This window comes from Cnephaeus nilssonii, assembly GCF_951640355.1.
Source record: "Cnephaeus nilssonii genome assembly, chromosome: X".
NCBI lineage: Eukaryota > Metazoa > Chordata > Mammalia > Chiroptera > Vespertilionidae > Cnephaeus > Cnephaeus nilssonii.
The window spans coordinates 115242780-115260588 of record NC_137071.1 but is presented as its reverse complement, the minus strand read 5'-3'; the positions used below and the strand labels follow the sequence as shown (position 1 = coordinate 115260588).

Here is a 17809-nt window from a genome sequence, read left to right as displayed (position 1 = left end):
TTATAAAGGAGATTCCTAAGAGCTACTCCATCCATTCAGCCATATGAGGACGCAGGGAGAAGATAGCAGTATATGAATTATGAAGCGGGTTCTCATCAGACACCGAATTTGCCAGTGCCTTAATCTTGGACTTCTTAGCTTCCAGAACTGTGAGAAGTTAAGTGTTCTTGTTTAAACCACCCAGGAAAGGGAATTTTGGTTATAATAGCTGAAATAGACTAATATATTGGTGAAAGAGTATATTCCATTTAAAAGAACACTAAGAGAGGAAGTAAAATGATGTATGTTTTTACTTGGGGGAAATCATGAACATAAAGGTAAAAACATCTTTAATTAGATGATGATAGATACAGAAAGGGACAAAAAGCGGAGTAGTTTCTTGTGTATTTTTTTTGCTATTATTATTATAACATCTATCAAGTGCTTATTATGTGCCTGCTAATCTAAGTACAATACAACCATTAATTTAATTACTCCTCACAACAGCCTCATGGGTAGGTGTTACTAGCACCCTTACATTAAAGATGAGAAAACTGAGGCATAGTGATATCAAGTAATATGACAAAGGTCAAATAGCTAATAGATGGTGGATCAGGAAATCTACAATAAGTTTTTTGGCAAGATGGAGTAAATGGATGCTCATTTCTAATACTGATCACAAAAGTGTCCTAAGAATAGTGTAGTAAACATGAGTGATTTCAATTCCAAAGATATCTGCTAGATATATCATTTAACTAAAGACAAATATATGATAAGTCCCAAACCTCCCTTGTTGATGACTCTATCTCCCAGAAGGCAGAGAAAATGATAAGGAGACATATTTCTCTCACTGACTCAAACAAGAGAAACTGGTAAGTTGAAGGTGATAGAAATCTTTAGATAAAACAACCACTTTAGCTTAGAGTCCCTAAGTGTATTATAAAGCAAAAAACTTAGACTTCAGGAAAGAAATTCTCTAAAAGGTATAATCCCATGTCCTGAGACACTCTAAAAAAAGAGATGAATTTAAAGTTGGGAAGGTTTTTGCCTATAAAACTGTGTGCCTGTACTGGGAGCTTACCATTCAGTTTAGGTTTCTAAAGAACATGTACAAACATGTATACTATGGAATATTACTTGGCCATAAAAAATGAAACATTACCATTTTGACAGCATGGATGGATTTACAGGGTATTATATTAAGTGAAATAAGTCAGTCAGAGAAAGACAAATAGCATAGATTTCACTTACATATGGAATCTAAAGAATAATACAACAAACAAACAAAATAGAAACACACTCATAGATACAGAGAACAGACTGATGGTTGCCTGAAGGGAGGGGATTGGGTGAAAAAGGTGAAGGATTGAGAAGTACAGATTGGTAGTTACAAAATAGTCATGGGAATATAAAGTGCAGCATAGGAAATATAGTCAATAATATTATAATAACTATGTATGGTGCCAAGCAGATACTGGAAATATTGGGAGAACACTTTGTAAAGTATATGATTATCTAATCACTATGTTTTTCACCTGAAATTGATACAAAATAATATTGGATGAAAACTATAATTGGAAATAAAATTTAAAAACAGAACATGTACCAAAATAAAGGGATGAAAATCAAGGAGACCAACCAATGAACTCATATGCATATATTCATAACACATAGACACAGACAGTGGGTGATGAAGGCTCACGGGGTGGGAAAGGAGGAGAGAGCAATGGGGGGAAAGGGGACATATGTAATACTTTCAATAATAAAGATTTATAAAAATAAATACATATAAGAGGGTGTGATGAAAATAAAACTAAGAAGGGTCATACCCCAGATGAGCCTGAAGCTTGATAAAACTGCTAAAAGAGACTTAAGAGTTTGGGGGTGTTTTTTTTTTTTTAAGCTACTAGAGGCCCAGTGCACGGATTTGTGCACTGGTGGGTCCCTCAGCCTGGCCTGCGGGGATAGGGCTGAAACTGGCAGTCTGACATCCCCTGAGGCGTCCCGGATTGTGAGAGGGTGCAGGCCAGACCGAGGGATCCCACCAGTGCACAAATCCATGCACCAGGCCTCTAGTATGCATATAAGATCTTTGGTTAAACTCTTCCCGCCCTTCCCCCTTACCCCCTTCCTTTTGAGATTCATCAGCCTGTTCCATGTTTCCATGCCTGTGTGTTGAGTGTTTGTCCCCTGGTGGTCAGTGAGCATCATAGCTACCAGTCGAACGGTCAAACAGTCGGACACTTAGCATATTAGCCTTTTATATATATAGATGTTTAGAACAAGGCTAGGACAGATGTGCAACTCATGCAAAGTTATTGGATGACCAAGATTAGGGAGGCTTTCTCAATGACTCATTTCCTTTGTAAAAAGAATAATATTGACTTACAAGGGTAAAAATAATTATCAATAAATGTAAATGGAAGCCCAAGAGAGGCAATGTGCTCATAAGAAGGCATTCAACTGGTCTAAATGAATTAAAATTATATCTCAGAGTATTCAGAGGTCTGGTTGATTGGATTCCCTACTCATAGTAGCTAAAGTTTCAAGACTGTAGTATAGTGAAATGTGTCAGAAGAAAGGAGACAGCAAATATTGACTTTGGTTTTCTAAAGGGACAGGAAGTTCAGGGGCTCCTTAGACTAGACCAATAAACATTATGTTTAATGAGTGTAAAATTCTAGAATAGGTTATTTAAAAGGATGATTTATAAGCACTTAGAAAAAAATAGTAACCATGAGAAGGCAATATATATTCTCTAAGAATAAGTCATGTAGTACAAATCTCATTTCATTTCTATTTTTGACATGGTTATTGGATTGGTAGATCAATGAAAACATATGTATGCTATATCTGGATATCAGCAAGGCATTTGACAAGGTCTCTCATGATATGCCTGTGAACAAGATGGAGAAATGTGGGTTGTATGTTTAGTAAAAGAATGCTACCTGATGGAAAAATGTCAACCTGCAGGAAGGTTCCAGTGGCATGCCACAGAGCTCTGATTTTGATCTTGTCCTATGTACCATTTTTATTAATGACCTACATGAAAATGAAGAAAGCATACCTAACAAACCTACAGATGGCACAATTATGATAGCAATACTATGCAAATACTTTGTATGGCAGAATTAGAGTTAAGCTACATCTCCACAGGCTAACGAGCTGAAATCAAATTAGGTAAAATCAAGCCTCTAAACATATTTCCACCTGCACTCCCCCTTCATCCCAAACACACAACTTAAAATAGCTTCAACTATATAATTATGGATTAAATAAAGTGTGGCTTAGCCTCAAAACTTGTTAAAAAGTTTTAAGAGTTTAGATAAAAGTATTCTCAATGTGTATCAGTAGTGTATGTGGCTATCAGAAAAAGCTGATATTGAAGTGAACAGCATTAATGGAAATAGTTAGAAGGGACACAACTGATTGCTGGCCATTCCTAAATGAGTCAATCAAGGTGATTGTCTGGGAAGAGTTCTATCTAAGGCACTTCAGATTTACTCCCAGTCCTTGCTCAAGGGGTGGCCAAAGATGGCCATGCTGGTGCTTTTATTAATCACAGAACCTTTGTCTCCTCTCAGCCTCAGCTGACTGAGGGAATAACTGACAGGGCTTGACAAGAAACTTAAATGCAGCCTAGCACAAAAGAGGTGAACTGCGCTCATAGATTTCCTTCTCTTAGGTTTTTGAACTGAAGGGGAGCAGAATTTGCCACCCATATTTTCCTCTGGCATATTTCTTATTTGGGGACGATTATTTTTAATTAACTGCAGACATAGGAGAAGCTCTGAAATCCAAGTAAAAATTAACTTTTGCAAGAGTTGTTTACATGTATATGGGAAATTTCTGTTTGTAATGGTGTCTACCTCTCTGTACCAGGAGGAGGAGGAGGAGTCAATCCTTAGAGACTCTTTTTAAAACTGATTTTTTGAGAGAGAGGAGGAAAGAGAGGGAAAGAGAAACATTAATGGGAGAAACATCAATTAGTTGACTCTTGTATATGTCCCAACTGGGTATGTGCCCTGACTGGGAATCAAGCCCACCACCTTCTGGTTCATGGGACGACACTCTGACCAACTGAGACAGTGTGGCCAGGGCTCTCTGGAGACTCTTAACAATTGAGAAGGAATAACAAACTTACTCTCTTTCACTGTGCCTTTCCTGATAATCTCCCATAACTGGCTCCCCACCCCCAACATCTTTCTTTGGTCATTATCTAAAGATTGTATTTAAGGTGATGGCTTGGGCCATTTCAGCAGGTTACTCAGTTTTCCTGGGTGTCTTCTGTGTATACAGGAGGTATACATATTATTAAACTTCTGTTTGTTTTTGCCCTGGTAAGCTTTTATTACAGGGTGGGCTCAGCCAAGAACCTATAATAGTAAAAGAAAAATAATTTTCTTTTCCTACAAGATAATCAGATAGTTAGCAATGGGATATGCAGCTGAAGTGATGGAGTGAGAGATGCCAGGGGGTACAGTGGAGTCAGTCATGTGGTGGCAATGGAAACCAGACGCTGTTATGACAAAGTAGAAACTATGTGGTAGATAAAAAATATAATAAGCTGATGACACACTATTGGACAAAGGAAGAGACAGAGAGGGGGCAAATATTTATAGGATTGCTGAGTCATATTAGTGTGAGACCCATAGGGCTTACCTGCCAGTGAGAATTTATCAAAATTTCCTGGGTTCCCAGGAACTGACTATATACTTAAAAAGACACTTGCAAATACTCCAGGCAACCTGAATGACCTCTGCTCCTTGCAACCAAAGAGCCTTCTAAGAACCCACACCTACATTCAGCCTTGGGCATGACACTTTAACAGCAATTTGGACAAACTGGAGTGTGGGACTGGCGTGCAGAGAGACCAGGATGGAGGATTTGAAACCAGTTAATTTGAGGAACAGCTGAAGGAACTGGGGACACATTTAGTTCAAAGAAGAGAAGAATCAGGAATACTGAAGGGCTTTCAGGTGTGAGAGGGATTTTATTTATTCTGTGAGACCCTGGAGCCAAATCTGAGAGAAACTGGCAGAATTAAGAGGTGGGAGATTTTGGTTCAATAAGAACATTGTAGTAGCTGTTTGAGATGACATGGAATGCCTTAGGAATGAGTCAGTTCCCTATTATGGCGATAGTATTTAAAGAGAGGCAGGTGACCACTTAGTTTGGGTAGCAATATTTCCTTTGAATTGTATAGTGCTTTACAATGTATGAAGCACTTTCTGATATACTATGTTGATATTCCTAACAACCTGTTGAGACAGGCATTTTTCTATTCGTTTTTACAGATGAGGAAGCTGAGGCTCAGAGAAGTTATGTTACACAGCTCACGAGTAGGTGTCAGGTCACCCACAGTTACCTTTGATTGAATACACATGAAAACATTTTAAATGATATATTTGGAAAATCCCAGCTGATTAGACTGATAGGTTTTCTAGGTTTTTAAAAAATGCATCTTTGTGATACAGAATATATTTTCAAATATACTAAAAAGGTACTCTCTGCTCAGTCTCACATGAAAACTTATGTTCTTCTCTGTGTCTTATGAAACTGAGAGCAATTAATACATTCCTTGCATAGATACAGAAGGTCCGTGGGTGTAGTTTGTACAAACATGCCTAGATGTACATTTCAAATAAGAATAGTTTTATCTCTCCATTTGCCAGAGCCCATTCCCCATCCTCCTTCCAGATTTCCTGTTATTTGGCTTAGAGGAAAGGAGTGTGTTTGCTTGTCAGGATTGCTAGTTAGCCAGATTGCCCCAGTGTTTCCTTAGCTCTCTGTCACTAAGCCCTGCAAAGGAATTAAAAGAAGAAAGAGTAATCACCACTGTTAGTGAAAACTCCTTGAAGATATTCTGTACATTAATCGCTGCTTTGCTCACTTCATTCACCTCCCTGACTTCAATTAAAAAATAAAAAAGAACACTATACAAACCCTATCACTAGCACAGTTCTAATTGGGTTATCTTCACCATATGTGCTGACTGCTATATTTTCTCTTGGAAGATAGCAGAAACATCACTTTATGAAACTATGTAATCTAGTAAGTGATGGATGATATAGAGTTTCCTGGATTCGGGCCAAGGTGCTTTCAGTTCGTTGGTGGTGACACATTCTGTGATGCCATACCTGGCATTTAACTTAATATGCTGCTTAGGGAAAAAAAATAACTAGCCTTATGATGTGGGTTTATTAGTCCTCCCCTTTCTATTCCCATTACCAGATAGTGGGATAGAAATTGATCAGAATTGACACCAGACATTGCTTATGAAGTGATATATTACACCTGCTGTTTACATGCAAATGTATTTAGAAAAAGTTTTGGTGGTAGATCTAAATAAGGCATAGAGAAGACAAGGGGGAGTCCTTGAATTTGTAAGATAACAGAATACTGTGTTTTATTAGGTAATGTTTTTCATATTAATAGAAAGTTGTAATTTTCTATTTAAGATAGTGACTGGAAATGATGAACAGTTTCTCAGTTAATCGCAGCTTGCGCTAAAAATGTATTATGATTAAGGGACCTAGAGCTGTGGAGGCGTAGAATTTTAATCACATGACAAAGATTTGAGGAGTGACTCTGGAAACTAAATACATGAAGTGACAGAAAAATAGAGGCAAACTTCTTTGCTCAAAAGACCAAACTTCATCCTAAAGGCAGAATCAAGTTTTTAAAATTACACAAGGACTTCCAATTCATGCATCAAGTCCCTTCTTAAAATGATGGAAGGCAACTTACTATTTCAAAGAATCCTATAATAAATAAAATGCCCACTATTGCTGTTCCTCCAATTGTGTTTGGATTTTTCTGTAATATTGCAGTTTCTTTAAACAAGGGATGATTGCCTTTTAGTAGATTGAGGAAGCAATGATAGTCTTAGGTAATGGCTTTGTTTCCTATGATTTTGTGGGTGTCTGCCTGTGGGGTGATTAGGCATCTGTGGTTTCATCTTTTCACGTGTATCTGCTCTGGCCTGTGTCTGCTGGTGGGCCTGGATCTAGATGTGTGTTCCTGTGTGTGCATCTGTGCTTGTGAAGGGCTCTGCATCTCTGTGTTCCAATGAGTGTCTTTGCGGATGTCTATGGTAAGATGAGTTTCTGCACTCAGTGGAATCATTGTCTGCTAATCCTTAAGTTTAGTGGGAACGGTAATAGTTCAAGTACCTGGTCTCCAATGGTATGTTGCTGTTCAAGACCCAGCTGTTATGCAGATGAACTGAATCCTGTGTACTGGTTGGAGGAGCTGGAGCAGCTGGGCTGGGCTGGCTGCGGGTAGTCATAGACCTCCTCTGAAGAGAGTCTGCTGTAGGGGGCGGCTTCCTGGCACAGGTGCAGGCATGAGGAGGTGGCGGTGGCGGCGGGAGGGGTCTGAAGGTGAATTGGTTGTGTGGGCTGCTCTGCATGTCTAAAAGGAGAGAAGAAAAACACAAAATAGAGACTTACTCTCCCACTTGGCAGTCAGGAAAACACAGCCTGTCAGATTTCACATTTCAGAATAATATAACCTGTGAGGTGTGGTGAGTGTTAAGTTCAGTCTATCTGTAAAAATGTCACTTGACTTTCAAAGACAAGTGCCCACATGCTCATGAAATGTAAAACATTCACAGTTGCATTTACATATAAATTCTTCAGGGCTATTGCAGCTAAAAAAGTAAATGAGGCCGCCTTATACAATTTGTCATAGTTTCTGCTACTGAACAAATAAATCATCAACAAGACACAAAGTTACAGAACAGAAGTGAGCCAATTTCCATCAGCTGCAAAAGTCGCACTTTGGAAAATACCAGCGAAAGACACAAATTTATTGCAAGGAAAATTATTCAACACTTCCAATAAAACTATAAGGCTACCTTCTGGCTCACCTCAAAAAAGGATGCTAGCCTGCCTACAAGAGAGCAAATCCATACTTCAGAAAAGCAGCTCACAAGTGTGTAACTCAACTGCGTGAAACTAATCTCTCTGCCAGCCCCCCTAGTCAGAGTGCTACTTGTAAATATAGGCTAAAAAGAGTTTGTTCAGGTTATTATATATATTTCCATGGTCACCCAAAGCACAGTCTGCACCCACAAGCTCCCTTGCCACACCTTTCTAGGAGCTATGACATATTAGCAGGAGCTTAGGCAGCAGGGACACTGTTTTTTTTTGTTTTGTTTTGTTTTGTTTGTTTGTTTGTTTGTTTTTTTCTGCCTATTTGCAGAGGAGACAGCCTGGGACAGACTGCTGTTGTTGCTATTATTTTGTATGTTTCCACTGTTTTCCTGGTAGGCACACGTAAAGACAGTGAGTTAGAATTTGGCCCATGAGAAATACCCCAATTAAACCCCTTTGAAAAGAAATTGCTACTGTAGCTGATAGCCACCTCTCTTCTACAGGAGAAACATAATAGATGTCAAATGATTTCTTGTAGCACCAGCATGTTCCAGATAAACTTTGCAGACTGCAATGGCTTTGCCTCACCTCCCAAATGACTGAGAGTTGAAAGGCAGAAAAATGCCAGAGGCTTCTGATGCCTAGCAAAGGGCTCAGCTGGTTTGTGGGGAGACATACTTTACAGTGGCTGATCACAGAAAAAAAAAAGACTTTTTTCAGTCCTTCCCCTTTAAACTTGAATTTTGAATGCATTTGTATGGTTTTCGTATTTAAAAATGATACTAGTGCCCCAAGAGCATGGCAAATTCCTCACTGTGTTTTCTAGTATATGTGGCTCTCCCTTTAAATGAACTTGCTATATGAAAAATGGAATTGTACAAAAGATAGATAGGGAAGGGAGTGGAGACGATTCATTTTATAGAAAGAATTTCTTTAGATAGTTAGCTACCCTCATATATTTAAAATGAACTAAAATGCTTCATGAATTTTCCAAATCACCTCCATTATTCCAGGCCCAGCCCAAATCCCTTATCCACTAAAAAAATCATCACAGGTACTTAACATCTCATTAATTTTTTTAAACTCCTGGGCTTGTACTTATAACCATAACCAGAAGCATGCTTTCCATCCTTGGGAATCAAAGAAGCATTGAATGCTGGAACCCAAAGGACCCTAGACATCTTCTCATTTTGCAGATGAGAAAACTGACACCCAGAGAACTGCTTGTCCAGAGATACTTGTTAAGTGAGTGGTATGGTCTATATTATAACTCACATGTCCTGACTCTCTGGCCAGTGCTCTATTTACTATATTGCAGATCTCTGTGATGAGTTTTCTTCTCACCTCCTTAAGATTTAGAGACACAATCCTCCACATTTTCTGGATTTTTCCCTTATGACATGCCACCTTGCTTTGCAGTGATTTGTTTATAAGAGAGCTTATCTCTTAGATCCGTGGTCGGCAAACTGCAGCTTGCGAGCCACATGCAGCTCTTTGGCCCCTTGAGTGTGGCTCTTCCACAAAATACCATGGCCTGGGCGAGTCTATTTTGAAGAAGTGGTGTTAGAAGAAGTTTAAGTTTAAAAAATTTGGCTCTCAAAAGAAATTTCTTTTTTTTTTATTGATTTTTTTTTACAGAGAGGAAGAGAGAGGGATAGAGAGTTAGAAACATCGATGAGATAGAAACATCGATCAGCTGCCTCTTGCACACCCCCTACTGGGGATGTGCCCGCAACCAAGGTACATGCCCTTGACCGGAATCGAACCTGGGACCCTTGAGTCCGCAGGCCGATGCTCTATCCACTGAGCCAAACCGGTTTCGGCATCAAAAGAAATTTCAATCGTTGTACTGTTGATATTTGGCTCTGTTGACTAATGAGTTTGCTGACCACTGACTTAGATCATATCTCCTTAAATTTAGGGGAAAAGGCAGGGTGGTGTAATGCTATGCAACACAGCAGAGTGTAAAGAACACAGAAGTTGGGGGAATGACAAATCTATGTTTGAGTTATGCCTCTGCCATTCTGAAACTTTAACCCATTCTTTGTAAAATGGATACAGTATTTTTCCTAACAATTACATTTAATTCATGTAAAATGTGCTTGAACACAGTGTGTCAGTGGCCATTTGTTCTTGGAATGTAGTAGAAGTATGACTGGAAATGACCATAGGGGTCTGCCCTTCTCCATTTTAGAGACAAGGAACCAAGGCTTAGAGATAAAATAACTCATTCAGTCACTCAACATGTATAAATTTGCCTGCCTATGTCTGATGATTCCCAGCCCAATACTCTTTGCATTATACTATTCTAGAAAATAAATGACTCTATTCTCTGAATGTAACACTTACCATTCTTATAAATTTGGCTTCATAGTTTGCGAAATTACAGTATCCCATTGATATATCATGTTTTTGTCTATGTTCCAAAACAGACTCTGTGTTTCTTAAAGCAAGATCTTCTACCATGGAACCTAGAGTACCACCTTCTATGGTCCTTTGGCATTTTCATTCTAATGTAGCCACTGGATATCTATTTGATAGTTCACAAAGCAGTAGGTTTTTGCCTGGGAGGTTTCCATGAAATGTATCCCAGCGTCATGGGGAAGAAGAATGATACCCTGAAGAGGGTGCTTAAGATCATTCCCCTCAGAGATATAAAAAGAGCAGCTGTGAAACACTGCAGATTTGCCATTTAAATCCACGAACTTAACAACACAGGGAAAAGAAGCAAAGGGTGGGAGTCCAGAGTTAGAAGAAGAAATCAATTTTAGGTCTTGGGTTCAGAACACCTCCATACAATATATATGCTATCTATATATCTATTATTCTAATCAGTAATGTTTCTCTGAGTACAGTTGTTCAAAAGAAAGAAAGCTTCTATTCATTAAAATTATTCAAAAGAAAGAATCAGTCAATATCATCTGGATTTACTGCCTGCTGGATTTCCTCAAAATCTTTGCAACTCACTTATATTTTGAAAAAAAGAGAGATAAAAATTCTACTTCAATTCTACTTTATCAAAAGGTACAATCATGGTATTATTATAAAATACTATGCCATTTCTGCTGCAGGTAAAAATGCTGTACATAGTAATTTTGATTATATATGTCTCTCTCTGTGTGTGTATGTGTGTGTGTGTGTGTGTGTGTGTGTGTGTGTTTATTTATACCTATTTTATTGTGTATTATTGTTTCCACATTTTAAATATGCAGCGGTTTCCCTACTTGTTAATACTGTCTTTAAAAGCTTTCACAATATTGGATTGTTGCACTGAGTGGAATACCTTAAGGACCTTAAGCCCTTATGAAATGCAAATCATCTCAGCTTCATTCTTTTTTATCACCTCAGGAAAAAGATGGAAAATGCACTTGTTTCCTCCCAAATGAAGTAATTCAATCCTTGGGCTCCATGAAATGGGATTTCCCAACATTAAACACTAATGAAAAATACATTAGGGTTCAGTGTCAGGAGCTCTAGAACACTAGTTATAAGGGTAAAGAGTCACATGCACTCACTTCCAAGTGTATCTGGCAACCATATGTTTTTGTGCCCAAGAAAGATGCAAAGCAGAAGGGGGAGTAGTGATTATGCATATGTGGATATCCACAGTTATAAAGCTTTTGAAAGTAAATTAAGTTTTCAGATGGAAAGGACCAATTCAAATAATATACTTGGATAGGAGCCAGTTTCAGATTTAAGGTCCTAAAATAACTTGGTAAGAAAACCTATCCTGGGGAGTGAGGGTGGGAAGGTGGAGATATTCCTCCAAACAATATCCAAATCCAAAGCATAGGTGTGCCAGAGCTGTTCAAAAAGTGTAAGTCTTCAGAAACATTACCTTTGTCTTCAAAAGGTAAGAGCGAGAAGCAAATTGTCCGGTACAGCTTTTCCTTTTTTTCTCTCTTTTGCACAGAAACCTTATTTTAGATCACGTGTCAGATAAACTTTTAACCAGAAATTAGAATATCTTTCAGAAACATCATGTGGGAACTTATCAGGGTGTCAATCAGGGTTCTTTGCCCCTTTCATTTCATTAGCACACATAGTCAATTTATCTGTAAGGCGATGTTTGCATTTCTAATATTCATGGTACTATGCATCATCACACATTTGCAAAGGGCTTATGGGAAAATGGAGTTGGGACATATGACCTGGAGTTGCCTGTGAAAGTGGGTGTCAGAACTTATGAGTTAATGTGAAGTGGTGGAAGGAGTATTATCAATCAGACAGAAAGCTCTAACAGTGGATGTGGATAAGACTCCTAACACAAGCGATGAACTAAGATAGCTGGTGTATGTTTCAGGTGTATGTACGTATATGTTCATTTTGTGTATTCCTACATGACTTATTGAGCTGTATGCAGTTTTTTAGACTCAGTATTTTTTTAATCTTTATTGTTGAAGGTATTACATATGTCCCCGTCCCCCCATATTGACCTCTTCTAACCCGCCCCCATCCACCACCCAAGGCCTTTATCACCCTATTGTCTGTGTCCATGAGTTATGCATATATAACAGTTCTTTGGTTTATCTCTTCCCACCCACCCCTGCCTTCCCTCTAAGTTTCGACAGTCTGTTCCATGCTTCTATGTCTCTGGATTTATTTTGTTCATTGGTTTATTTTGTTCATTAGATTCCACATGAGTGATATCATGTGATACTTGTCTTTCTCTGGCTTATTTCATCTAGTATTTTGAACAAATGGAGTCACACATATTCAAATGAAAAATTTATGTTATGTTCAAATTGTTCTCAAATATACCAATAGCATGGAACAAATTAATATTTCAAAACAAGCTTTGGCCCTAACCTCTTTGGCTCAGTGGATAGAGCGTCAGCCTGCAGACTCATGGTTCCCAGGTTCGATTCTGGTCAAGGGTATGTACCTTGGTTGCGGGCACATCCCCAGTAGGGGGTGTGCAGGAAGCAGCTGATGGATGTTTCCCTCTCATTGATGTTTCTAATTCTCTATCCCTCTCCCTTCCTCTCTGTAAAAATCAATAAAATATATATTTTTAAAAACCATAAGATTTGTAACAGAACTAAATAATTTTCTGTAGGTATTAAAATAAATATTGTCATTAATACAGTAATAAGAAATACTAGTAGATCACTGTTTCTTTAAAAATTTGACCAAAGTAGACACATGTCTAGTTTCCCCCAGATTGGTGGTCTTAATTGAGCCTTCTTTCTGTAGTGACATTATGACAATACCCTACAAATGATTTTTCTCCAAAATTACAATGCAGTGTATGTTGCCAAAAGGGACACATATATACCTACAGCTTTATAAAAAGGTCACAGGGAGACAGAAAACACATCTGCACTTGTGGACCTTAGTCTGTGTTTCATTATCCCATTGGCCAAAGGGGGGGATAGTTCAACAATTCTTTCTCTGCAATTCCGGAATTGAAAAAATCCTGAAAACTGAATATTTTTGTAATTCAACTGGTGGCAAAACTTGATCTGAACTAATATGAGAATATGTATGGTGTTTATTTATTTCCCTTAGTGTATTTTCATATATTTAATTATGGAAATATTGATGTATTTTGTTAAGGAGTGCTGGGCCACATCACAAACTGGTGTCACATAATATGTAGCACACGCATGTAAAATCTGAAAAATTCTAAATTCTGAAACAAATAGACCCCAAAGGTTTTGGATAAGGGGTTATGGGCCTGTATTAGCATTTATCCACCTCCTTGAGCTCTTATGAGGCAATATTAATTAATGCTTACTTAGATCTTGGTAATCTATACATGAGCAAAGAAAATCAGGAAACCAAGGGCTACTGCCTTAACTACTTATGTCAAGTCTCTCAAGCCAATTATAAGCCTTTGGTTCCTTGGGTTGCTTTTCTGAGCTATTCTCCCTTCTAGGCAGGAAAGGAGATTTTTAAAAAAGGTTTAAAAACGGGGAAAGGTTTATTATTAATATTAATCATTACTATGTATTCTAAATGTATATTACTACTTTAAAGCACTTTCTTGTCACAAGGAGCTTTCACAAGGAGGCAGTTTATAAAATTGCATGTTATAGCTAATATCTATTAACTTGATAGTGCTCAGTGGCCATCAAATTAGTCTTAAGTGTGTCTCACTATGGACATTTCTGTTCTCAACATTATAATACGAATGTAAGAAAATTGGTTTTCTGAAGAAAATTGAGTGAACAAGTATGCCTTATCACTTTTCTGGCTAAAATAATAGTGCCCAAATATTAATATACTAGTATTAATATATCATTAAATAAAAGTGGGTTCATTAGTTAACTCAACAATTGTACTGAAAAATAAATAAAGGCTATTAAGTAGCTAATAGTTAATAAATATGTGTGTATATATATGGGCATATGTATGATCAAGACACACACAACAACAGAAAAGAGGCAGAGGAGGAAGAAGAAAGAATGTGCAATTAATAAAACAACAACAGATGACTGCAGAAGAGTCACAGAAGCTCTCAGGAAGGCTAACAATAGATTACAATGTTTTCCAGTTTACATGATTTCAATCTGGTTCTGGATAACTGCACTATGTCTGGCTCCTGAGCCCTGCAATACTATGGACTATCTTTGAGACTGCAAAGTACATCCCCTTTGAGGACTCTGAATGGCCCTCTCACTAAGCCAGCAAGTAAGAGTATACTCTATTAATTTTTGTCAATTAGGCTGATCTTTGTTACAACCACTAGAAATAAAGATCAACACTGAAGAACCTACACTCTTTTGACATGTTTGTACTGAAACTCATATTTGCACTTCAGTCTCTCCATAAGCTGATACTTATTTTCAAAGGATGTGCTACTCTACCTCCAGAAAGTCTAAACTTTCTATTTTCTAGGTTTCATTAGTCTCTTTTTTCTTGTTCCCAGTGGGTTGTACAGGCATAATAGTGAATCAAATATTCATAAGGCGGTCCTCCCCCAATCCATTTTCCCCTGTCTATGTTATAGGGGGAATCCACCTGTGCTGTACCCTGTATTGGCTTTCCATAGTGCAATTAGCCAATCTTAGGCATCATAGTCAATATTCCTGTCAATAAATGGCTGGTTTGTTAACTCAATCAACTCTCTGACATAGATTAAGACAAACAAACTAGGACTTCACAACCAAGAAAAAAAGCAAGGACTGTGGCTAAATACTATTTTGCTTAAATGATTGAAGTAAATGTTCAAACTACCTAATTTTCTTGGTTGTAAAAATATAGAGTGGACACATCTTTGCATATATTTTCAGAGTGGTTTGGAAATGTTAGAAAATGTATTACCTATTTATTTTTCTCAGTAGAATGGCAAAGAGCTCTACTTTATGGCACAATTTGGAATTTTAAATGTCAAATTCCAAATATTACTAAATGGTATTAATTAACAATTAAAATTAGTGGTTAGCCAAAGCCTTTTTCACTATGGTCTTGAAGGAAACTCTGTTATCCATTATGTATCATGAAACATGAAATAGGTAATTGCCCTGTTTTATCTTATGCTGACAATGATGCTGTGGCTTCTATTATTAGGCAGTGAAGTATGTCAAAAAGAAAATATAAAAATGTAATGATCCTTTAAAGTTCATATTTAGTTTATACTCAAACTAAAGTAGTATGTAGGTATTTCAATTATTTTTATTCCCCAAGTTCATTATTTATTTGCAAGTAGGTAATGGTGGGTTATAAATTAATTGATAGTGAGTCATTAAATAAATTGGCTAATAATAAATATTCTGGAATTTTACTGCGTTTTCATTTCTAGAGCTTTATTTTTATTAGACTACTAGAGGCCCGGTGCACAAAATTCATGCATGGGGGCGGAAGGGAATGTGTCCCTCAGCCCAGTTTGCACCCTCTCCAATCTGGGACCCCTCCAGGACTGCTGGCTCCCAACTGCTTGCCTGCATGCCTGCCAGATTGCCCCTAACCGCTTCTGCCTGCCAGACTGAACATCCCCTAACCACTCCCCTGCCAGCCTGATCGAGGCCTAATTGCTCCCCTGCCGACCCAATTGCCCCCAACTGCCCTCCCCTGCAGGCCTGGTCCCCCACAATTGCCCTCCCCTGCAGGCCTGGTCCCCCCCCAACTGCCCTTCCCTGCAGGCATGGTCCCCCCCAACTGTCCTCCCCTGCAGGCCTGGTCCCCCCCACTGCCCTCCTCTGCCGGCTCAGTCACCCCTAACTGCCCTCCCTTGCAGGCCTGATCCCTCCCAATTGCCCTTCCCTGCTGGCCTGATCACCCACAACTTCCCTCCCCTGCTGGCCATCTTATGGTGGCCATCTTGTGTCCACCTGGGGGCAGCCATCTTTGACCACATGGGGGTGGCCATATTGTGTGTTGGAGTGATGGTCAATTTGCATATTACTCTTTTATTAGATAGGATTAAAAATGGTCACCCTATATTTGTTCAAAAAGCAATGCATGAAGCCCTGGCTGGTGTTTCTTAGTGGCTAAAACCTTGGCCCCACATACCCAAGGGTCAGGGCTTCGATTCCCAGTCAAGTGCAGGTAGCTGGGGTGGGGGGTGAATGTGGGAGGCAACCATACGACATGCCTCTCTCACATGGATGTCTGTCTGTCTCTCTCTCTTTCTTCCCCTCCCTCTCTTCCACTCTCTAAAAATATCCCCAGGTGAGGATTAACAACAAAAAAGCCAATGGATTAAAATAATTCTAATGTTATTTATGAAAATGTAGCTCAATGTTTGAAGCACAAATCAAGAAAAGATTATGACTGTGTCTAAAGTTCTAAGAAAAATATTTTTCAAACTGCCACATGTTAAACAATGAGGGCAAGCTAAAGTAAGAGTAGTAAAAAAACAAAAAGCAAGAGACAGGAAAATCCTATAAGATAAAAACAAATCATGGAGATCTAGGAAAGGGTGGGGAAATTTTTAGCCTCTCTACTCCAAACTTTTATTTTCAAATAAAAACTGAAGAAAAAAGTACTGATTATTATTCTTTTTTGTTAATCATCACCTGAGGATATTTTTCCATTGATTTTTAGAAAGAGTCAACGGGAGGGAGGGAGGAGGAGGAGAGAGAGAAACATCCATCCATGTGAGAGACACATTGATTGGTTGCTTCCCGCACATGCCCCAGCTGGGGCCTGGACTGGAGCCTGCAACCAAAGTATGCACCCTTGACTGTAATAAAACTCATGACCCTTTAGTCCATGGGCCGATGCTCCAACCACTGAGCAAAACTGGCCAGGGCAAAAGTACTGATTGTTAATACCACCATCTAACCATCGTTGTCTGGCTACTTGGTGAGAAAGTTCCTCTATACCTGTAGTTCCTCCAGCCCCAGCATGACTTTAGAAACAAAGGGGACCCATGGATATCCAGTGGAGAAGTGGAAAGGAGCTTCAGCACCTGTACTTGGGAACTGAATAGGTACATAGCCCCCATTTGGGACAATGAAAATAGATGTCACTGTCACAAAATCGAGATGATTCTCAAATGTCATCCATGTTTTGGTCCACTGCTCTAGTTTAGCAGTTCTAGGGTACATGACCCAAACATACCAATGTTTGCAATCACTTGTTACTTACAATAGAGGACTAAAGTTCACAGATGATTTAAAATTGGTATATTAGAGTGATACCTCTAATAGTGCAAATCTCACTGAGCTGCACTTGGATGGAAGAGAAACGGATGGGGTTACAGCTAGTTCTAGGAAATGGGTACAATTCTGATCCTATAAGCCATTTTAATATGTGATTCGTGTAGACACATGCCTATAAAATTATTCTATGCATACCATGGGAATGATGAAAGTTTGGTTATTCCTCACCAAAATAAAAAGATGGGGAGAGGGTTGGTGGAAAATCTTGGTATTTTCACAGGAGTATTTTACACATGTACATGTTATTCAAATGTGTTGAGGCCAAAGAAATTGAGAAATGTGATCTTGATGGTTAATGTTAGACCAGTACTGGCAGCTGTCTACCTTTCTGCCTGATAT

The 17809-nt window shown here is 38.6% G+C and overlaps 1 protein-coding gene across 3 annotated transcripts in view; it reads right to left on the bottom strand.

Annotated features, from left to right (window-relative positions):
• Nucleotides 1–17809, bottom strand: part of TENM1 (teneurin transmembrane protein 1) — a gene marked incomplete at its 5' end in the record, with an annotated part of 652563 nt that overhangs the window by 416783 nt on the left and 217971 nt on the right. For all 3 annotated transcript variants that reach the window (XM_079765170.1, XM_079765171.1, XM_079765172.1), the window contains one exon: nt 7155–7395. In XM_079765170.1, coding sequence (XP_079621296.1) covers nt 7155–7395 — 241 coding nt within the window. The remainder of the gene's footprint in view (nt 1–7154; nt 7396–17809) is intronic.